Source organism: Paralichthys olivaceus, chromosome 19, assembly GCF_024713975.1.
Source record: "Paralichthys olivaceus isolate ysfri-2021 chromosome 19, ASM2471397v2, whole genome shotgun sequence".
Classification (NCBI taxonomy): Eukaryota; Metazoa; Chordata; class Actinopteri; order Pleuronectiformes; family Paralichthyidae; genus Paralichthys; species Paralichthys olivaceus.
In genome coordinates, this window is record NC_091111.1 from 11,413,450 (window position 1) to 11,437,643 (window position 24,194).

Genomic DNA, 24,194 nt, shown 5'->3' on the forward strand with positions numbered 1-24,194 from the left:
GACCACTGCGCAAATGGCCTTAACGATGAGGTAATAAGAGTCATTACTGCAGATCGCTCCATTAATGCAAAAGTCCTTCAGCACCCGAGACGTGGGGACCGGAGAGGAAACATGCAATGTTGAATTTATTTTCTGTTACACATTTCTGAAGGCTTTAATATTAATACATTCACTGGTCATGTGCACAAGTTGAATATTTCTTTGAATAAAAGCAAATATTTGTGCCAAATAGATGGAGGTTTTTGATGTAAAAATGGAAACACGGTAAAGTGACTGGATGCATCACACAGACTCGTGGAGCAGTCGTCTGGAGGGCAGAGGTGTCCATTAATTTGTGCAGCAGTTAACACACACACACCCTCTAAGACATGTAACTGCACACAACATGTGTAGATTTATATTCCAGGCAGCAGCATTTAGTGCCCTCTGGTATTTAACGTTCACTCAGTTCAGAGCATGGCTTTCTTCCTCTTTGGTTTTTTTTCCCACTCTCTTTTTCTCTTCCACTCACACACACACTCTCTCTCTCTCTCTCTCTTTCTCTCTCTCTCTCTCTTTTTCTCTCTCTCCACCATCATATCTCTCACGCACACTCTCTGGCTTCCTTGTTCTCCTGCTCCCCTGGCTCTCCCTCTCCTGCTCCTCCTGCTCATATAGGGCCCTCTAGTCTCATTATTACCTCTGTCTTTTTATTAGGCCCATTAGGGCTCTTAGGAGGCCTGTAATGATACTAAATGAATAGAGAGTGAACTGCTGTCTGTTTTAGACCCAGCTCTCAATGACAGCTTCAAGCTTCACTGCCAACCACTCAGTCTCCTCGTTTTCCTGAATAGGGATTCAATTACTCATCTGATCTCTACCTGTACTGTACTGTTGCATAGAGACACTACTTTTATTTTCTGCCAGCAACCACTAACATCATGGTGTTGGTGTCTATCAGATTGGGTACTTCCCAGAAATATACATAGAAATGTTATGGTGCGTTTAAGACATCATGTTAGGTTGTTCTTATTACACTGATGTTTGTTCTCGTAAGTTTGCTTTAATTCGTTTTTACAATCTGATTATGTTAAAATGGGGTCAATGATTGACAGCTGAGACTTACCTGTAATTGGTCAAGCACTTGTATCGATAGTGGATATTTTGGCTGCATTTCTGGATAGTGATTCTATAATAAGTGTATTCTATAATAACCTTTCTATATATCACAGCGTTCTCCAGTCAGCCTTAACACTTATAACCGTGTCTGTTCAGTTGTATTGTTGCTATAAAAAATGTTCCCTACCTTGATAACGTAATAGTAGATAATAACTCCTTTTCTTATCGTTCAGTAGAAACCTGAAGTGTCTCTTGTCTCCGTTCTGCTTTTTGTCATCACAAGTGGAGGAAACTACAGAGACACAGACGTTCTCCAGTTTGCTCAATATTGTGTCATGTTTGGTCAAACGGTAGTAAATCAGTAGGGTGAAATATTGATATTTCATCAGGGGGGAATCACCCTCCAGAGTGACACTTAACTCAGCCACCTCCGGGCGACGTATCTGAAGCTGCGGGGCGACCCCCGGGGAGCCGGGAAGTCACTCCATCGCTTCAATAAATTGAAGTGAAGAGAGAGAGAGAAAAAAAACAGGGAGGCTGGGGAAAAGAAAAGAATGATGAAGTAAAGGAGAAAGCAGTTGAACAGGATGTCATGTAGTATGGCAAAAAAAGAAAATACGAAAGTGAGCATATGACAAAAGAAATGGTGCATAGATATCAAATTTGTTCATGTTTTTTTGTCATCCATAGAAAAAAGTTTAAACACTGGTATTAAGTGATATTTTTTATGTTTTTACTCCTCCTGTTTTTTCCTGACAGACAATATGTTATGTCATTATCCTTAATACACCTGTAGAGGATTAAACCCAGTCATTTCTTATTTATAGTTATCTTTTGGGGGTGGGGAGTGAATTCATGACTTCCTGATGCAGCCTACAGTTTCTACATTCAGGGATCCTGCACTCCTCCCATCCCCCAACTAAACATGTACCGGATGTCCTCCATCAACTGTCTGTTTGTCAGATCTGAGGCTTGGATCGATCCCCCTTTCGCATTTGGCGGACTGATTACAATCTACTAATCAATGACACCCCCGCTACTCTTTTCTCTATGCCTCATTCTCTCTCTTTCCATCGTCCCTCTATTTGCTTGATAAGAACCATCGGGAGGACCTCTTTTAAGTCAACCTGCCCCATTCCCGTCCATAAAAGCTCAGATTTAAGTAAAGCAGAGTGGTGGGTTCAGGACCCTGGTCAATACCCCCAGTCACCTTCCTATTCAGCACAGAGCAGTGAAAGGTATTCAGGTCCTTTCAGGTGTCCATCTGTTTGATGTGGTGTGTGTGAATGTTAGAGGAGAGAGTTGATGGGTCGACCTCGAGATGTTGGATTAAATGAGGTCAGAGGATTGAACAAAGAATGAAGGAGCAGGTGGAATAAACCAAAACCTTCCGTATGAATAAAATCGTTCCTCGAGACGCAACTTCATGTTAGAACCAGCTCTAATTCTGAATCAGACCAGTGTGAGTTTCAATCTCAGACTGTAAATAAAGATGGACGTCACGTCGCCCCCTCCTCGAACTATCCAGGAATGAAGCTAAAATATCACGAATGCCGCCATCTTGCACATTTGGAGCCAAGGACTGCGCAGTATAGCAATCGGGGAATGGGGCTCAGCCAATAACAAGCTGTCAATCATAACGTTACACCCTGTTTGTTTACTGAATCAAAACTTACCAAAAAAATGTGCACTCGAGCAAACAGTGTGATTAATGACAGAAACAAAGATCTTTGGGGAAAATGTATTCGTCTACTTTTTGTCTGGTCAATGTCCTACCCACTAACATGGAGGAGCTGGGATTTATAACCAGTACTGCAGCCAGCCGTTTGGTCCATCTTTATATTATTTTATACTTTATATTTATATATATGTGTATGGTTTAAAAGAAATGAGTCCACCATATTTAAACACAACTCTTCTTTATTATACTGTTTTCTTTTACCCTGTTATTCCCCAATTGTTTCCAGCTATCAGCCCTTTGTCAGATTTTTTTATCTGAGGCTTCTTTATTGTTTGTAATTTAGTTTTGTGACTTACATTACATTACAACCAATACATCATCCAGGCAACTGAGCAAAATCCTCACTGATACAGAAGAACGCTTTGGGGGGAAAGCTCAGAGTATGAAAAAAGTAGAAAAACTAAACATAAAATCAACGTTTCACTTACATTTTATATAAAACAGTAACTGTAATGCCAATGTGCTCTCACTTCTCTTTTTAAAACATATTTTTTCTATAATTACATAACTATTACATAATTTCTCATATGCTGACCTCAATATATTCATTTTCATTTGTGTTTAACTGTTAATTATGAATCTCAAATGCTTTAATTTTTTCTTGAAAATTCACATGACTAATTGATGAACTTTATATAGACTACCATGAGGAAGGCACAGTCACTGGAAAATGTTTGAGGAATAAAAATTATATTGGAGAAGAGTTTTTTTGAGTTTACATTATATCATATCTATGTATTTAGTTTGACTAATTAGTCCATTTTACAATCCAGACTTTATTCCTTATCGTAAAGAAGAATTTGTTTTATGTTGTTTCTTCATTACCTCCCGACTAAAGTAAGAGCTGGTGTGGGCGAGGACTGGATTTGTCCTCACTAAGTGCTGCCTCATGTGCTTATGCAGTGGGTCACAGCAGAAGTGTTGACGGTTGATGGGTGAAGCAGCCCTGGCTCATGTTTCAAAGACCTCCACACTTGACTGATTTATATTGCCCCTCTTAAGCCACCGCATACAGTGGTCGGCCTCCGTTTCAAGTGGGGCTTCTCTGGGGATTGTGCAGCCCTGTACACACAGCCCATAAAAACATATAGAGGACTTGAAATGGCCAATTAAAGTGCCGTGGCTTTAATGGCTTGATCTCATGCTCTGTCATGTGGTTGTACAGCAATACCTGGAAAGAAGAAAATAACATGCTGTGTTTTAATCCTGCAGGTTTTTCCACTCTCTCGCTGGCAGACCAGATGAGTCTCCTGCAGAGCGCCTGGATGGAGATCCTGGTGCTGAGCATCGTGTTTCGCTCGTTGCCCTGCGAGGATGAGATCGTTTACGCGGAGGACTACGTGGTGGACGAGGAGCAGGCGAGGATTTCCGGCCTGCTGGACCTGCACGTCGCCATCCTGCCGCTGGTGCGACGCTACAAGAAGCTGCGCATGGAGAAGGAGGAGTTTGTCACGCTCAAAGCCATCGCCCTCGCCAACTCAGGTGAAATGAACCTCCTCAATCCCCAGAGGTGGAGGAAGTACTCACACATTTTACTTGAGTTAAAAGAACAAATACAAAGTAAAAGCACAACCTTAACTTTCTGCTTGAGCTGGTTGAAAATGATGCAGAAAATATTCTGTCATCTGCACAATGTCTGTTAGACAGTGTTGAAGATAAACTTCTTCATCCCTTAAAAAACGCTGAATTACTTTTGATTGACAAATGTTTTAAATATTTAAATGTATCATCGAGACTTGATGATTTTATTGTAAAACACAGTCATTCTGGTAAATATCCTTTGCTTTTTACACATAAACAGAGCTGGGGCAATAAAACAATATCAATAATTATCACAATATCATTTTCACCATTAGCAATATAACAAAGTACATTTATATCGATGTAATGATTATGCATTGTGCAGATTCAGTGAGACTCAGATTTATGAAATGTTTATCAGGTTTGTCACTCTCTGCTCATAAAGACACATTTTAAACCCCAACCTTCCCCAGGAGCAAAAATCAGCCTTAAACTTAAAAGAAAGGATAATGGGTCATTTATCATGATAATTATCAATATCGACTGACAGACATTATTTATCTCGCTATAATTTTTGGCCATATCGTCCAGCCTTAAACATACATATAACTGATATGAGTTTGACCAGGAGGTGCATCTCTCTGTTAAATCTCAAAGATTGTTGACATTTAATTAAAGCAAACAGAGAGAAAAAAAACTAAAACATGTCAGGTGATCGTCTATATCTGCTGAGTTGATCACTTCCACAGTGAAGGATGTCTGATAAGAGGGGGACAAAAAGGTCACCAGCGTGGTTGTTTAATTTGACACCACCCCCCCCCCCATGTGTGGGAGGGTGTGTGCATCTATATTTTAATTTGTGTGTGTGTGTGTGTGTGTGTAAGAGAGACTGTCACATTGCGCTCTCATTCTCTCCATCTCCATAACAGTAGCTGCCAGCGTGCCACAGCCGAGGGAGATATATTTAGCATTTCATTAGGAAAACAGGGGCTGTCAATAAAATGTGTTAAGTGGAGTGGAATGAGCGTTTGGGAGCGACGGGCCTCGTTTGTTCCAATGTGAAGATGCTGTGCCCGTATCGACAGTTTGCTTTTCATGAGGCCGGGCCTGTCCCCCTGCTAATCAATGCCTGTTAGGAGTCTTTTCTCCTGCCTGACTGAAAAAATGAAAAATGCTGAGGCCAGAGCTTTAGTCTTCTGATGACAAACTCTCCATGGGAGAGTGGAGAGGGAGGAGGATAAATGAGGAGGTGAGGGCTGCAGGGAGGGAGGGGTGATGGAAAGACAGGGGATGTAAAGGTAAGGGAGAAGTGTGAGAGAGGGAGGCAGGGGTTGGGAGGGAGGCTCAGGGAGGGCGAGAGGGCAGCTTCGGCTCGTTTGAACCCAGTGTCGGGGAGCTCCGGCTCCATGGGGTCCTGTGGGTGTGACAGCTGTGGAAATTCATGGCCATTGATTTTGTAATTAGCGGAGTATCGACGGGATTGACGCCAGGCTGCTGACGGATTACATGGAAATTGTTTCTTCAAAGTTAGTTTTGCATTCCGCCCCTAACCTCCTTCAACACACACACACACACACACACACACTCTAAAACAGTCACACACTCTCCCTGTGCATTTCCACACACTGACACACATTTGAAAACATATTCTTTATTCCCCTCCTCTCTCCCTCTCTCTCTGTCTCTCTCTCTCGGTTTCTCACGCGCACACATGCTCGCACGGCCAAGCGAGGATCAGATCGGCATTAACATGAAGGTTTCAAATGAAGAGTAGCTGGAACACATGTGCGGTCCACATAGCCTAGTTAATTTCCCAAGATAGAAATGCAATTTACACAGAAGGCGACTGGTAAAAGAGACTTAATCAGTCAGTTAGGAACATAATTAGCCTTGTACTTTCCTTTTTTCTGCCTCATTTACATGTTCATACACGGTCTTACTTCACTCTGCAACTTTAGCGGCGCCGATCTAATCCACTCAGCCGCTTCAATCAGCGGCCACGTTGGGTTTGGCCTCAGTAATAACAGCGTGTTTAGGGTGAAACAAGTGGAATTTACTGAGATAGATAAAGCCGAGAAGAATTGTTTTGATTCAATTATAAGAGTGGATTGAATTCACATTCTGTTTTATCAAAGAGTTGATGAATTGTGGATATGATGCATACACAGATTAGACCTGACACTGTGAGTCTGGGCAGTGAAATTGGCTGAAAGCAAACCGCTGGTTGTCCATTAAAGCTCTCTCCGTCAGTGTGTCGTTTGGAGGACGAGTGTGTTTTTTTTCTAACTTGTAGACTTATACATAGAAAGCAGTTTTTAATAAGTCTCAACTGGTTTTATTTTAGAGCCTATACATAAGGGGGCCAACTGCTCTTTCTTATGGAAATGAAGGCCATCTGCTGCCATCATTCAGCTGAACGATATCCTAGTAATGCAGCCATCTGAATTCATTAGCAAGGGGGGGGATGTATGTGGTCCATGATACCAAAAGAAATGAATCTTATTCCTGTCCCACTGTATATTTATACAGACCTACAGTACGTCTCCCTCTCCTGCCTCTCCCCAGAGTCCTGGCCACGCTTAGGCATTTATTTAAGGAGTGTCATTAACCACTAACAAGAGAAAACCTCTCTCCAAAATTGCATGTTTACAAAGAGTGGATGCGGAATCCGAAGCCGGCTGATGCTGCTGCAAAAACAGCAAAGTTGTCGTAGCTGTGGATGTGCTGCGCAATGCAGATCAATAGAAAAAGCTTTACACAGGATGCATTTGTTGCCTCCACCAAAGAGGTTATGTTTTCATCTGTGTTTCTTTGTTAGTTTGTACGATGGCGCAAAAAACTACTGGGCTGATTTCCACGAAACTTGGTTTCGGATGGGTTATGGGTCAGAGAAGAACCAAATACTTTTTGGTGCAGGTTTGCTTTTTTAACATTGAGAGACATTTCTGTTGAATTCTCAGATAATTGTGTGAATATTGATTTGGCGGAGGCCTTAGTTATAAGACTTGTTTTCATTCAAGGGGACTGTTGGGCCATGGCGGATGTATGCGCTCAACTTCAGTTTAATTTGTAACTTTAAAATACTAATTATTGAAATATTTTCTGTTTGTCTTCCTTCCCTCCATCATATTTTCATTCTTCCCCCCCCCCACCACCACCATTCCTGCCCCAGACTCCATGCACATAGAGAACATCGAGGCTGTCCAAAGGCTCCAGGATTCCCTCCACGAGGCCCTGCAGGACTTTGAGGGCTCCCAGCACCCGGAGGACCCTCGGCGGGCAGGCAAGCTCCTCATGACCCTGCCGCTGCTCCGTCAGACCGCCACCAAAGCGGTCCAGCACTTCTACGGCATCAAAATGCAGGGCAAGGTCCCAATGCACAAACTATTCCTGGAGATGTTGGAGGCCAAGGCTTGACACCTGGGGCCAGATGTTTGACAGGCAGCTGCATTGCCCAATGCGAGGCGAGAGACAGCCCGTGAAAACAAAGGCAGCGTGTCGATTGACAGTGAAGGGATGAAGCTTTGGACTACTGAGTCATTTTAACACTTTTAAATCGTAATAACATAAAGAGAAAAAGGAACTGGAAAGGCTCGAATATCAACCTGATTGATGTGGGATCACGATGATGTATATAAAGATGTTGTGTACAGAAATCAGGCAACTAAAGGTCTTGTTATAACCAGAGACCCACTGCTGTATATCACCTGAAGCTTCTGTGAATTTGTTTCTTATCTTATTTTCATCTCAAAATGAAAAGTGTGTTAATATAAATGTCCTGAAGAACTGCGTGGCTACGTGACGGCCACATTACGTGTTTTTTTGTTTTGTTTCTTCCTTTGGTATTTTCTAATCTCAGTTGTTGAAGCAATAGTCTCTAACTGGTCTGCATATAATATGTGTACTGTATATTGTGTGAAATTGCACTGGGCAGGGGGGGGTGGGGAGAAATGTTAGACATATTCTTATATTCGTCATCAAAGAAAGCGCCGCCCACCGTGGGCGTGTAACTCGACTTCCTCGTAATATATTTACCTCATAGTAGCTTCATCGACTCGGTGGTTATGGTCAACTCGGTGCTTACAGGAGGAGAGTGGCTGGCTGGTGATCATAGTTCACAAAGTGTTTGCACTAAGCATCCATGAACAACGTGGCAATAATGGGTGTTATTGCGTCTGGTAGCAAAATGAGCCTCGGGTCGTCGTTTGTGCTTCTAGAGACTCACTCATCACTTCTCATTGGCAACTAAAACATACTGTGAAACACACACATGCTAAGCTAAACTCTGTGCTAAGATTTTTTTTATTCCCATAAAACCTTTATTTTTGGATAAATACAGATCAAGGACACAACAACAGCAATGCAGTTTAATGCAATCTAATATGGCCGGTAATGCAACCTGATAGCCCTGCAATAAAACACACCTTTGTGATGATTGTAACATTCAGTCGTGTCTCAAAGGTTCGTATTCTACTCTGTGCTCATTTTGAGTCTATATGTTGTGATGGTGCCGTATTACATTGCGATATATTGTATACGTTTTGCTTTTTCTTGTGTCCAACCCCCCTTTGTTTAGGTTACTCTCAAACAAGTGTCACAATATTGAAAGCATCGGTTTTCACAACTGAAAACATCAGGAATTAAAATGTCTGATAACTTAAACACCTGGAATCAAAGATGAATCAGCAGATTAATCAATTGTGAAAATAAATATTTGTTGCCATCACAATCAGGCATCATTTCTCTACTTCTGTTATAATTTGACAAAGTTTTATTTCCTATATCATCAGAGATAACGTTTGCCTATGCATAAACAGCCAATGTAGAAAGATATTGACACACAACTGCAACAGATGAAAAAAAATTGTGGGCTACGACAAATAATTTTCCCTTTGATCATTTGATCGTTCTGAGTTTCAATGTGAAAAGAATAAAAATAAAAACTTTATGTCAGACAGCTGACAACAAACCTGGTTATGTTTAACACTGTAACAGATGCCTGGTTTAAATGTTTGTGTGCAACAATATAATGACACATGTTTCTGAGCATAACTTGAATTTCATCTCTCTGCATTAATAATTAAAGATAACACGAGACCTCAGTTTACAGATGTTTTCTATCAATTTTGAGCTCGTCTTTAATGACGGCATGAACTCATCATTCAGGCTGTAACTGTACTTTGTGCAGGATTTTACAAACACACTCTGACACAAGCTAAGTTCGTAGTCGACATATTCGAGACATGACACTAGACTTTTAGAGTGTTCTATCTATCTATTGTAAACCAGTTGCCAAATTATTCAAAGAAAGCAATCAGAGTAACGTGGCACAGTTATCAACATATTTCTTACCGTTCTGATAACCTGAGCAGGTTGGATGGAACGAAATAACATGATAATAGATTAACGAGCTGCTCGTAGGATTGTAGTGGGAGAGATATTCTTCCTTATGAACACTTTCTTGTCTTTAAAGTGTCAAGTGCCATTAGCTTCTGCCCAAACAAAACGAAAAACAGACAAAGCCAAGCGATCAGTAACTACAGACAATCCCCACAGGAAACACGCGCTATTGATTCCCCGTAATGTAATGCATAGATAATTATAACCCAATACAGTAGAGAATACAATTCCCATGATGCACTCCCCTCAAATGTGTAACTAGCTAATCCTTCCCCAGTTGAAGTTCAGGGGATGAACCACCTTTGTACAGTAGCAAACCAAAGCTGAGTGTCGTCAAATGGAGCGAAACATGAGTGAAACTGCATTTTGAGCCAGATGTTACACTTCACCACTGTTTCCTCATAAATATGGATGTTATTTATAATATGTCATTCATAGTAATAGCGTCATTCTGCTGAGTGTCCAGCTGTGTGTCATGTTTTCATACTGGAGACGAGCTCCATCTGTGTTTGGCCCAAAAAAACTTGACCACCACAGACAAACGGATCAGAGCTCGGTCACGTATACCTCCTCTGTGCACTTTAAAGACTCATAGCAGATCATTTTTTCTCCCCAACTTTCCCGTCACCCCAAATTAATATAAGAAAAATAAAAGAAAAAAAAACGCCTAATTTACTTTCCGCGTTCTAAAACGGTTCGACTACATCCAATTAATTCTAATTGTCTCCTAAGCTGAAATTCTCAATAGAAATGGAGCAATTAAATTCCTGCTTTGGTTCCACCTTGGGGACGCGAGACGTTTTATTTCGGTTGATGGCGGGGAGGGTTCGTCTAAAAAACCTTTACAAAGGCGATTTCACGGGTGTCTGTAATAGTTTTCGTAACGGAGCGATCACTGCGCTATGCAATGGCAAATATGGCCACCTATGTGTTGTGGGGTGTCGGGCTGACATTTAGCTGTGCTTTGTTTACAACATGGACATTCTGTATAGTGCTGTACGCGGCAAATGTATTGTGCATATTTCCCTATATTCCCTATACTGTAGCTGCTGTGCGTTGATATAGCGATGATCATGTGTTTATTTTGCCTGTTCAATTAATTTTTCATGATGTAGTAGCGACTTCAGCACCACTTTAGAATCCACCTGAATAGCTGTATAATACAAATCACCTCGCTGAGTCAAAAGGTAATTACTCAAGTGAGAATAAGTCTGTTCTATTTGTCCGAGGTGGGATATTCTCTTCTTTTATTTGTGTTTTCTGTGTCTGTCTCTGTGGATTTTTGGTTCTCAGCACAGCAGGACGTATAGCGACTGAAGTCGACCCTATACCTCAATTCATATTTTGAAAATTACACTGGGTTTGGAAGCGGGCCATGGGCTCCTCCTGGGAATCAGTGGCACAGAAATAAAGTGACATCACTGACTGGGTATTAAAAAAAATGTAGATGAACCTACTGCAATTGGGGAGCACATTCCTCGGAGGAGAAAGCTGCTTATTCGCTGTTCCATTTACAGACTTATCTTATCTCCATGCACGCTGAGATGACGAGATTTACATAAAGCATGGAGGAACCTCCCCGGCCATCCCGGTCCGTGGTGTTTGATGGACCCTGCTTGGTGTACGTACCACAGACATGATTACCCAAGAGGTTTACTCCCCTCAAAAGCATTATGTTAGCAATTGTGATGTATGGATCAAGCTAAAAGGAAGCTTTGGTTCATTTTAATTATAAACTTACCCAACTCTCTGAAAAAGACACACGCGTTCACAGTGCTGAAAACAAAGGGACGAATATGAAAAATGAACTAAAAGGGGAAAGACGACCACAGCTGGGTTTCACTGGACAGTATCGTGTGCCATCTTCTTGTATTTTGTTTGTTGTGTTCATGCCTACTGTACCCATGTGTAAATATATGCTTTTTGGAGTGAGTCAGATCTAACAGTGCACTGAATGTACAGTGACAATAAAAAATCACATGGTTTATGTATAATCACCGCACGTGATTTCTTCAAGGCAGCGACTATGGAAAGAAAACTACAAAAACATATACATTTGTACCATATTTAATGACGAGTTTAATTATTTTTCAGGATTGCAAATCACAATAAATTACCCACACACTTCTATCTCATCTACAGGAAACGGTCTTCCTCAGGTCACGACCCTCAGACCTGGAGAGGATTGTTTGTGTTGACAACACCTTGTCGTTGTAGAATAAAAGAAAATTGGGAACAAGAAATCAGCATGTGGGTATTTTTGTGCAGCACCTGCAAAGATTTGGGGATTTCTATGCTCCTTACTGATTTCCAGTTTGGGTCTTATTAATAAAACCTTGTTGACTTTGTTCACAAACCGTTTTAAGCACCAGTTTCAGAATAAGACAAGAAGAAAGACAATAATTCTTATTTGCATAATAAACTCAACTTCAACAATGGGTACTATACATGGAGGACAAAATTAGAATCATACTACTATCTATCTACTCTAATATTATATATCACAAGTCACTTTTCCCTAAAGCAACACAGGCTGTTAATTTGTGTAGGAATCGCTTAATAGTAAAGAAAAAACTTTAAATCCTCATCTCCTCCCAGATATAAGAAATGAACAGTGCCCAGTATGACCAGTCATGTGTGTGTGTGCGTGTCTGCGTGTGTGTGCACTTGTATGTTTAGCAATGCGACGGTGCCTCGGGGTGTAACGGCATCCTCCTGTCTGGACCGTCAGTCGCTTTTCGCCGTCTACACAGCGTCCCATTTGACCTTGCGTTGGCTACGACGCCGGCTGAATGCACATCTGACACACTCCCTTCCTTTGTGGTGCAATCCTGTGGAAGTCATTTCATTTACTGGGCTTTCAACTTCAGCCAGTGTGGGGGTCGAGGGGTGGGGTTGGTGGTGGCGGTGGTGGGGGGGTGAGTCTGTGTTTAATCAGCCTGCCACGAGTCCTTCCCCTTAAACAAAATCAACCATGATGTCCAGCGAAGAGATCTCTCAACAGAAGATTGAATTAAAACAAATAAATGGGCTTGTCACTTTTTCATCTTTTTATTTATCCCCTTGGCACAGCTGCATCCATCCACTCCACATTATTGCTGCAAATAACAACTGCACCGTGCAACCCAGAGGAAACTAAAAGTGGCTAAAAACTGAAGAAAATGTTTAATCACTTCTCATTATTGCAGCTTTTTCCTCTCGTATAACTGCGAGTGCAGAGGAGAATTGGGACACGGCCCACTGTCCTCGCCGTGACTTTGCATCTTGTCAACCACCTTTCGTTCCCCTCAAATCGTGTCTGTGCTGAAGAAGGGACATTGGCTCTGTCACACTGTGGTCTGTTAATCAGCCAACCTTGTTGCCTACCTCTTTCAGAAAATCTATGATCACACTGTTAGTGCAACCTTGTGCTGTCACCACCGGGCCCCGGCTGCACGGCCCGTCCACTCGCGTCGCTTCCTTTCGCCTCGTGCCGGGATTATTCAGCGGCCGAGGTGAGAGTCCACTGAGAATAGGCAGTAAAGTGTCAGTCATGGTTACCCGGAGTGGTGTTGTCTTAGACAATGTAACTAGGTGAAAGTGAGTGAAGGAGATAGGAAACCATCAATATGCTCCCTGTGTAAATTGAAGAAGGTCATGATTTATGGCTCCCGGCTACAGCGCACATACATGCTGAATCTACTATTTTTTCTCTCTCTCTCTCTCGCTCTCTCTCTCGCCTGGCTCAAGGACAGGTAAGGGTGCCTTTCTCTGCAGCTCATCCCCACCACCACACAGTCTGTGGCACTCTGTGATGGACAGCCTCTGGAAGGGCCTCTGCTTTCAAAATGAATTGAGCGCCATCTATAGGTAGTGACGGCACACAGAGAGTGCAGTAAGGAAGGGCTGAAATGATCACTCCACTACCTGTGATTCTCCACATCCACCTGCCTCTCCGGGTTTTTCCTCACCTCATCTGTCACGTCCGGTTTTCGGTCTCCTTTCGCTCGGGGGGTCTCAGACGGAGACGGGACAGCTGTGGGTTTTCTAAGGCCTCGCGACAGCTGCAAGCCCCGCCTGGCTCTGCATCTGTTCGAGGCTCGCAGCGTTGTGGCGTGTATCTCAACGAAAGCAACTTACAGTTCATAGAGGGGTTCTCTCTGGTCTCACCCTATTAACGATTGAGCAGATGGAAATTACATGTTAGGCCTGGAAACGGACCTGCAACCGTCCTGCTGTCTGGAGCGAGCCGCTTTAAAATGGGCCGATTCAAATAAGGCCACATGAGAGAAATCAGGTCTGGCCTGTAAATTCATTCGACGAAACAAAGCGAAGTCCTCTCTGAATCTTTATTATTTATTTGGATGATTTATTATGTCTGGGTGACTCTGACGTTGTTACTTTGCCTTTGGAGGGAGCCAGTCGTAACAAATGGAGCGCTCATTAGCATTTGACCTCCACATTATGCTTTGTTTACCTGCCTCTCCTCACCTCTATATCTCCTCAGACAAAATCAGGGCTCTCACGGAGAAAGAGCTCTCGGCGTGACACAGTTTTGTTGCTGGGCGGTAAAGGTAAGTACCGCATTTGCATTGCAAGATTTCTCAAACAACTTGAGCATGCAGAAACACAAGGAGGGGGGGAGAGACAAAAAAAAAAAAAAAGATGCTCCACTCCCAGGGGACGTAGCCACTCCCAGACGCTGTCGTCTAGGCTCCGGAGTCCTGACAGCTGCTTTAAAATCCCAAGAGATGGTAGAAGGAAAGTATGAACAAAAGTTACAGTAGAGAGTCACCGGCACATCCTGTTGTGTGAAGGGAGAAGACTCTTTAGATTGGAGCTTTTGATTTTTAAGGGCTAGGTAATATCGTCATACAAACTGGTTTTTATTTGAAAAACAAAAAAAAAGTATGATTTCTAGCTTCGAAACACTTAGTTTAAAATCCTAAGATTAAAAAAAGGGATTTTGAGCAGTTTAAATGTGCCTGTGTAAAAAAAAAGAAGCATTTGATATAAGCTACAGATAACATCAAATATGAAGAAAGAATTAATTGAATGTAGCTGAAAAAAATAAAGGGAAAATGTCATTACAACTGCAATTATATGCTTTGCACAATATTAACATTTCCACGTTTCATAGGCGAGCAGGTCATGCATCCTGTATGTGTAAAGAGAATCATGAGCAACAAGTAATAGCACACTGGCAAACATCCACAAAAGCCGCTCACACACACACTAACATTATATCTTCAGGGCGGGAGGTGTGGCAGGTAGCTGTGTGTGCACGAGTTAATTGCGCAACGAGAAGCTGTTCCCTAATTTATTTTTCGCCTGTCCGTACAAGAGTGATCATGAAACCCCATTCATTTCACAGAACACAATTTTCATATTTAATGAGCATGACTCCAATACAATTACAGTAATTAGTCAAATCTCACTCACGGCCAATGGAGCTCGCCCGCCATTATTAGTGGATCTTATTAATGGCATCGCACATGTGGCGCTCGTAGGGTAATTGAGGGCATGTGTGGGTATGGGAACGGGGGTTCTGGGGATTTGAGAGCAGTGGTGGTGTCGGTGTGTTTTCTACCTACATTGGGCCTTATGTTAAATGGAGGTCTGCGTGATGTTTAACCAAGATGTCAGTCAGCGCTTCTGATTCGACAACAGCTTTAAATCGGATGAGTTAAATTCTACACAGATGAACCGCAGCGCATTTCATTCACTGACTTTGCAAAAGACGCATCAGTCGGCTGCTCTGTTAGATGACCTGAAAGCTTGCAAGCTGCTTTAAATAATCAGTCCGCAGCATCACCGCTGTGCACTGGGGGCCCAGGAGGATCACAACAAAAAAGACAAAGGGGGGAGGCTGGGGAAAGAAAGAAGGCCATTTGCCATGAGTGATGATACTGCAGTGTGTGACATTTTGGAGGTTTTGCAGCTTCTCTTTCCACACTGATCCTTATTAAACCTACAGCACAGAGGTGTGTTGTTCCTGCAACAAGATTATGCAGCACACCTGACACGTCTCCCCTGAAGTGGAGTTATTGTGTGCAACTTTTTCTTTGTGTTGGGAGGATTCTCTGAAGTGGACTCAGTGCTTTCAGAATTCTGACAGAAATCCACTTATTACATCTTGGTTATGACTTCAAAGCAACATGCAGCACTTTATTCTGAAAGTTATGTCTGATGTTGTTTCACATGCTTTGAACCAGGGGGCGTCAGGGCTGATGATTGTGAAGAAACAGTCATTTTAATCAAAGAAAAGTGACTCAGTGGCCTCTTATCCAGTTAAGGGCAGTGTCACCGCTGAGTTAATGAGTGTGACGCCATAACAGAAAAAAAGCTTGATTAACAAACATAATTAGTGGAACGTGGTGGAATTAGACGGTGCTTTGGTGCTTTTATAATTGAAGACTGGAAAAGACAACAATTAAAGCAGAGCTTAAAAACCCTGCAGCTCATTCAAGCCAGAGGACATGGATTGTTTTGGGGAGGCTCTGGAGACGGGTGTGATGATGCTGTGTGAAGTTTGACTTACAGTTTGGAGACGAGTCAGGGAGGTCATGACAACAATGGATTCACAGACTCACACACAGCTACTGTTGGTTATAGAGAACTGAAGGACTGTAAATATCACAACATTATTTCTGGCTAAAAACATGAGGGCTTGGATCTTGATGTTTTGGCACAGATTAATGTTCCATGTGGTGGTGAACTGCTGTCACCGTAACAGAAAACAGGATAAGTTGGTCTCTTTTATAACGACAGAATGTTCCCAGTTTAATTAACACTTTAGAGGAGTTGCATTTCTTATTTTATGATAATTGATTGATGGATTACCATTATATCAAATAAAGATTCATGGTCCCCTCAAGTTAAATTCTATACTAGGTCATCCATAAATGTCCCTCTTTTGTCATGATCAGGTAATATTTTCAATGTTCACTAATATGATTAACAATAATGCAAAACTAATGAAATTCCCATCAGCCTCAGCTGTATTTTGTATTTAACGCTAATTAGTAAATGTTAGCATGCTAACACACTAAACTGATGGTAAACAGCCTCATACCTACTTAACATATAGAATTATCACTGTTGGCATACTATTAACAACAGCTAATCAGAGTAGTTAGTTATATATAGTTGTTATTTAGACATTGGCACTCACAGAGTAAGCAACTAGCAACTTCTCAGATGTTGGTGGAGACCAAAAGCAGAGCTAAAAGTGAATATTAGACTTCCAACCAGAAAAGAGGCCAGAAACACACTTGTAAATGAATGCTAGAGGTGCTAATGCCATAAGGATGTTTACAGTGGCAGCATAAAATCTAGATTCACCTAAAGCCATACCCATAAAAAACATATCACATGATGATTTCTGTATGCTAAGTCATCAGTGGGAACAGGAAGCATATTTTCAACTTTGCAGTTGGTTGCTTGTTTGCTGCAAATGAGGAACAGTGGTTGCAAAACCGACGACCAGGGATTTTTTTTTGCTTTTACCGATGACAAGATTCCTGAGGTTTGTAATCAGTTATCCATGCTGCAGTCGAGGTTGATGCCATTAGTTTCCTTCCAGAAAAGAGTCACGTAATAGGAGCATGATGAATCAGGGAAGGATACGTTGTGCATAGTAAGATCCAATCAGGAAGTGAATGTCGGTGTTTGCATCGTCATTTCCAAAAGTTTCTGCCCATCCAAAAAAAAGCATATACCACAGTAGAATTGACTCCAGATGCAGCAGAACATTTAAAAACTAAAACATATTAGTGTGGATGTCTTACTTGAAGTGAAATGTCATTGTTCTAGAAGTTTGTTGCACTTCCAGTTTTAAAAGAATTTTTAAATTGAAAGTACTTGACTTTGCATTGCAAGTGAAAGATCAGTTGACCTGGAAGCGTTTCATTTGTTCATGGACATTAATTCTGCTAACACGGCCGTGTTCAGGACTCAGTTCTAACAGTGAAGGGTTGTTGGGATGCATGTCAGACTGAACCAACACATTATTCTCACTGCACCATACTGGAGGGCAGGTCTTATTAGTGATGTGCTAATGTGACATTAATTGCTTTTACTTTTTCACTCCATTAAGAGGCTGCTATCTGTTTCAGGAGCTCGGCCAGATGGTTTATCGGCTCTGCTCTGGCAGCGGTGTTGCTAATGGACCGAAGCACAGAGCTGTAAAATAACAACAGCAACAGGCAACTGTGAGATGTGCCCATCACTGAACAGCAAGTGTAGGGATACAGAGCACCTGTTAGATTGTAAAAAAAAAAAAAAAAAAAAAGTAGGACAATTGATTAGAAAATTGGGTTGTTGTTCAATATTGACTTTCACTCAAATGTTTCCCTGACAAAAATCAAGAAAAGGAATGGAATAGCTGAACAAGAACTGAAAACGTTGACCTCAAATGGATGGAGCCAGTTTGTTTAAAGTATTTTTAAGCTTTAGTTGAAGAACAGTGACAAATCCTCATTCAAAATATTGACAGCCATCGACTATATGCTGAAAGCTAGGCCACCGCATTGAGCAGTAAAGCCAAGACCAGGGTCAAATGCTAATAAAGAAGAACCTGGCACTGGAGACGCCCAGGGGAAGCCTCTTCCTCTCTGTGTCCTTATTCTTTTCCCTCCCCGTCCTTACTCCCTGTCCACCCCCACCTCCACGCATCTCCCCTACCTTGATGCCAAACCTCCGTGACCTAGGCCAAGATCAATAGCACAGTTTAAAGAGGATGGACTGTGTAAATTGAGACGATAGATCTTGCCGATGAGGATGCCTTGACCACTGATGGCCTCTGACTGGTGCGGTAGTATTTGATCAAGTCAAACATTGATGGCTGTCAATACGTTCAGCGCAGAGAGGTTTGGATCCTGTCAGTGTGACATCGAGCTCTTGAAATGTATCGGGGTTGGGTCCGAAGATCAGTGGCCACTTCTTGGATAATTTTCTGTTGGAGTGATACAGTTGAGGATGAAGTGGGGCCGTTAGGGATCCAGGCAGGTATCGGAGAATGGGGATCCAATAACAGTTTCCCTCGGGTGTCCAGTGAGCACATTCACCTTTTTCAATTCTCAGTGGCTGATGCTCCTGTTCCTCCTGTTAACACACTTCCTAATAATTACTCAAGCGAACATTAATCACAGCTGGAGCTGCAAGGATTGCTCAATTAATGGATTAGTTGATCAAAAGACAATGAATTGATAATTATTGTATGATCTATCAAATATACTTCAGCTTTAGCTTCTCATTTGTGAGGACTGGCTGCTTTTATCTGTTTTCTATGATTTAAAATTTTACTTATTTGGGTTTTTGGTCGGACAAAAATATATTTATTCACTTTGACATATGTATATTTTATGACATTTAACAAATTGCCCATTCAAGTGAAGATGCATATTATGGGATGTAATGGGTGTATAACTTAGTATCAGGTTATTGCTAAGGACATCTTCATAACTTTTTGATCATAACTGTTTTCTTGCTCAAGTGCTACCATGAATTAGTATGTCTTCGGTGTGTGTGTGTGTGTGTGTGTGTGTGTGTGTGTGTGTGTGTGTGTGTGTGTGTGTGTGTGTGTGTGTGTGTGTGTGTGTGAGACAGTGCTCGGTCAGCCCCCCCCCCCCCCCCACTTCAGCCTTCTTTTCAATTAGCAGTTTGTGTTTTTCCACAATATTATTATGCGTCAGGTTTGAATTTCCCACATAAAACCTGGGTCCTTTGCATTTTTAAAAGTGATTTATCATAAATAAAACATTTCTACGGCATCTCTGAAGCCTTACAGGACAGATATTACCATATCTCAGCAGCAGCTTTGTGCAATATTCTTATTTTCAGCAGTTTGAACAGTGAACTTCCACTCAGAGTGAAAAACTGGACTTTATAATGGGAACATTGGGAGGTTCATAACCAGTCTTTTAGTTTTAGAAAAACCCTCTATTGACATCGTAGAAGAAACTTACTCTGAAAAATGAAATAAATGACACTTCTCAAACTGCAAGAAAAGTGGGAGAAATGGACGTTCTGCAGAACCTAAAATAGTGACAGACTGTGGCGAAGACAATTGGACAACAAAGTCCAGCACCCAAAACAGTTGTCTTGTTTGTGTGATGACTGTATCAATAAAAACGTTTCTAAAGATGAGTTCGAAAGGATGTAACCCCAGCGGATTACCACAGTGAATCAATGTGTGTGTCTGAAATGATTGTGTTGTAGAAGCTCTCCAAACATGTAAAATACAAATCACACATTTTTTAATATGTTTTTGGCTTTTTTAGTTGGACTTGCTAATGAAGCTTGTCAAATACACACAAATGAACAAGTATGATTTAAATTGTCTTCTGATTTTAGACTAGAGTGGTTTAGCTGAACAGGCCTGTTTCTGAAGGGAGAGAAGTGTGTGAAGAATAAAAATCTGCTGACCCACAACACTGACTGAACTGCCGAAGTGGTGGTGTAATCCATTCCAGCCGCATAACTATGAGCAAGATTTATATGTTTTTTGAATGTGGAAACCAACCTCGATTCCACTTTTCCACAGCCCACACGAACAGATAGCATCTCACCGTCCAAGTGAATATTTTTCTCGTGAAAACAAAAACATTACTCACCCCACATTTACACAGCGTGCATATCAAACATCACACTTTGTAAATTCAGAGCGCATTAGTCATAATTCTGCTTATCTCACATATGTGACAGTTCATGTTTCAGTATACACACCACTCCATTACTGTAAGTTATATGCAACAACACAATCCATTGAACCCGGAGCCAACCAGCTGCTCGTATTAATCAAACAGACCACTTCCCTTTATCACACCGAGCAAATAGTCATAAATGCTCTTATCATCCGTTCTAATAGTGCCGACGTTACAATCAGATTCATGGTGGCATAAACTATTACATTTCATCTTTATCATATCAAACAATCACTTCTTTTTCACAAGCATCATTTGTTACTGTCAGACGCCTTGCTGAAATTCAAAGCGTCCTATCAGCTCCAGAGATCTCACTCTGTTTATTCATGATTAACATATATTTATGTGGATTTTTATTGTTTTTCCACAACAGGCAAACAGGCATGATGAATGTATGGCTGCGGTCCCATCGGGACATGTGGCTCCCTGCAGAACTGATCTGTGGTCAGGCCACTTCCATACTCCACTGTAAAGTCTGCAGGTCGGTGCTGTGGTTTGCTACAGAGGAGCCCCTTTATCATGTTTTACTGACAAGTTAAGACTCTGTTCTTCAGACTAGTGTGAAGATTTCAGCAAAATATAATAAAACAACTGATGTCAAGGTTTGTAAAGTCAGATGTTTTCAGTTGAAATTATGCTGAAATATTATTTGTTTTAATTAAATTTACAGTAAAATATTAAACAAATGTGATAGAAAACACATATAGACACTTCACACCAATATAATATTCATACAGCCACACATCTCAATAAAGACATTTAAACAACAACAGCTATTTTGGCCCGACATCACCAAACAGTATATATTTGCAATTTTTCTGTTATTTTTGTATCACTGCATAAAATGAGAGGGAATTTTTCTGCTTTGTATACTCCCCCTTTAATTTGGAGCCCTTTGATTAATCAATTAATATTCCTTTCTCAAGGTCTTTTATAAACCTCATCATTAATAAAAGCAGACATTCAATTAGCAGCCAAATCTTGATTGCCAATTTTGTCATAAGTCGCCCCTTTCTGTGCTTTTTTGGGGGGGGGTTCGTTATAGTTGGGAGGCCGGTGCGAGTAGGAAGAATTAACTAATTTCATTAATCTAATTGTCATCGCTTTGAACCATCCCACTAATAAGTACAAATTAATATGATTAATCAATTTGACGACATAAACTCATTCAATTACAGTTTTTCAAAGGCAAGTGGGTGTGTTGGGGTGATAGGGAGGAGCGGCGAGTCAGGGGAGGTGGGCGGCCGAGCAGCTTGCTCCGCGAAAATCCCAGCCCACAAAATTGAAGTCAAGTCAGGCAATCAGTCATTGTGAATTATAAATAAATGGTGGTGAAATGTGGGCGGCAGATATTCCACCAACTACAGTCTTATCTGATTCAAGGGAATTTGCTCCTTTTATATGGAGAAAAATAACATAAGATGATAAACTATGGAAACTGTTGGCTGGTTTAGACCAAACTGTCACCGTCTTCTTTTACCCACAGGTCTGATGACAGTGTCAGACGATGCAGGAATGTCTGAGTCTCTTATTGTTAGATGAACAGATAACAACTGAGAAACAACTCTCAGTTTTGCTGTATTCTAATTCAAGTTTTTGATTGATTTTTTCCCTTATTCACTAAATCACACCTGGAGTTTGGCAGGGACATCTCACTGAGAAGCACAGACTCTTAAGTGTAAACTGTATTGTTATGTTGCATTTCAAAATCTGCAGGTTTGCATTTTCTTTCTCTTTATGAGTGGGGATTGCCGCTACAAAAACATTCAGCCTTGTGTGTAGTGTATTATACTGTATTTTTATATGGACTCCCTAAGAAGAAGTCATTTTGCTCATCACAATGTACAAATGCAGCTGTGCTGGACACATTTTTATATATTCTTCAAGTGTATTTTCTAATAACTGGCTTCTTATCACAGCATTTCAATTTATCAATGATTCAGTTCAATTCAAATGTCCCAGTGAGTTGTGATGGCACCAGTATGAACAAAGCCAGGACTCAGGGTTATAGGGTTAAATATATTTTTATGTCCTAAATATTATTTACAACATACAGACACTTAAGCATCTTACACAGTCACATACAAAAATACATTAAGTACATATGTGAGGATTACATATCTGGCTTAACCAACATTTACAAGGTTGTTGATTTAGATGATTCTCCCTCTGTGTTCCTCATTATTTTACATTAAGCTCAGATAGTATGAGCTGCTCTGCATTGGAGCCTGTGTACCTGGAGCTGCTGGTGGTTTGATTTGTATATTTCACATCCACTTTGCTGTGGGGGAGATGTGCTGGCACAGCACTTTACGTGATGCCCTTTAATGCGCTCTATCTTATCAAGCCAGCATCACCTCTATTCAAACCTGTGTGTGATTGAGCCGGGGCGGTGTTGTTTGGGTCTTACATTGGGAAGAGTTTATAGAAGCAGCGTCACTAATTTGTGAAGTGAGGTATTATAGAGGAGACAATTAGACGGAGGTTCGATTAAAGTCGAGAGGCTCGGGTGCTGACAGTCAAGAGAAGGCTTTCAAATGTCACACCAATTAATCTATCCAGCCATCAAACAATATTCTGGAAACAAAGTCAGGGGGGGCGATCAATCCGCATCACTTTTCTCCTCACCGGGTTATGGGAAAATTGATTTGTCAAACAAAGCATTTTGGAAGCAGCGCATGGACTTGTTCGGGATCCATTAGCCTCCATTGAGCATTTTGTTTAACATAGGATTTTCATCACAGGGAAAATGCAGTGTCCTCAATACTTTACGATTTCTGATTTCTTTGTTCTTGCTTAGGAAGCTTTTGAAAGTGCTGATGGGGATTGAAATGGGGCTAACTTTCACTGTTGTTTTCTCTTATATATATTCAACAGAAAATGCAATACTCTACTCTATTATTAACACAACTCACAACTGAACCTTATGACAATCAGCCTCCTCGCCTCCAAACAGCACCAGGCATTAGTCCACAGTATCAGTATTACTGTACACTGTGGGGCTATCCTGCCATCTTATACAGCATGGCTGCCCTAAGCTGCACCATGAATTCCCTGCACAGTGTATTGTTCTAAGGCAGAACTGTATCACATTGTGCCCGTCATGCTGTTTTAGAGGGGAGAGCGCTTCCTCTATGGGATTTCACCACCCCCATCTCCTGATAATGTATCTCTCCCTAAAGGCTAGGCCTCCGTGACCTTGTCTTATTCATCGAGGGCGTCTTAAGCGAAAGAACTGAATCCTGAATGGGCCATTTCCCCTCTTTTAACACCCCTTTAATGTCATCAGTGAAATATGAAGTCATTAGGCGATATTAAAACACTGCTGACAAACTAATTAACGGGAGGCATTAAACAGGACGGGCTTGATTAATCCACTTTAACGATTCTTTTTAAGTGGTTCTGGTCAAAATTAATACAGATTTACTGGTGATCTTAAGACAAAAATACTCTTATGTGTATCAGGCCTCAAGGGCAACCAAAAGTCACTGGTCTTTTACCTCCCACCGCTGTTGCTCCCACCCTAACCCGCCACCCCCCGCCCTCTGTGTCTAAACACAAGCTGAACTCACACAGTTGCTCTCTGACAACAAACTAGTTGCAGAATGTATGGACACACAAAGTGTATACAAGAATATCAGACTTGTTTGATGTATGGTTTCATATTGAATTTACTGTCATCATGTTGTTGCACATATTATTGTTGTCTATTCAAATATTGTCATATTACTCCACAAATTGAAATGTCA

General features: G+C 41.3%; 1 protein-coding gene across 3 annotated transcripts in view; it reads left to right on the top strand.

The window, feature by feature from the left end:
• Nucleotides 1–11,754, top strand: part of esrrgb (estrogen-related receptor gamma b) — a 101,222-nt gene extending 89,468 nt beyond the window's left edge. For all 3 annotated transcript variants that reach the window (XM_020097730.2, XM_069515566.1, XM_020097729.2), the window contains 2 exons: nucleotides 4,052–4,321; nucleotides 7,533–11,754. In XM_020097730.2, coding sequence (XP_019953289.1) covers nucleotides 4,052–4,321; nucleotides 7,533–7,777 — 515 coding nt within the window. In that variant the 3' untranslated portion in view covers nucleotides 7,778–11,754. The remainder of the gene's footprint in view (nucleotides 1–4,051; nucleotides 4,322–7,532) is intronic.
• Nucleotides 11,755–24,194: the final 12,440 nt, after the last annotated feature.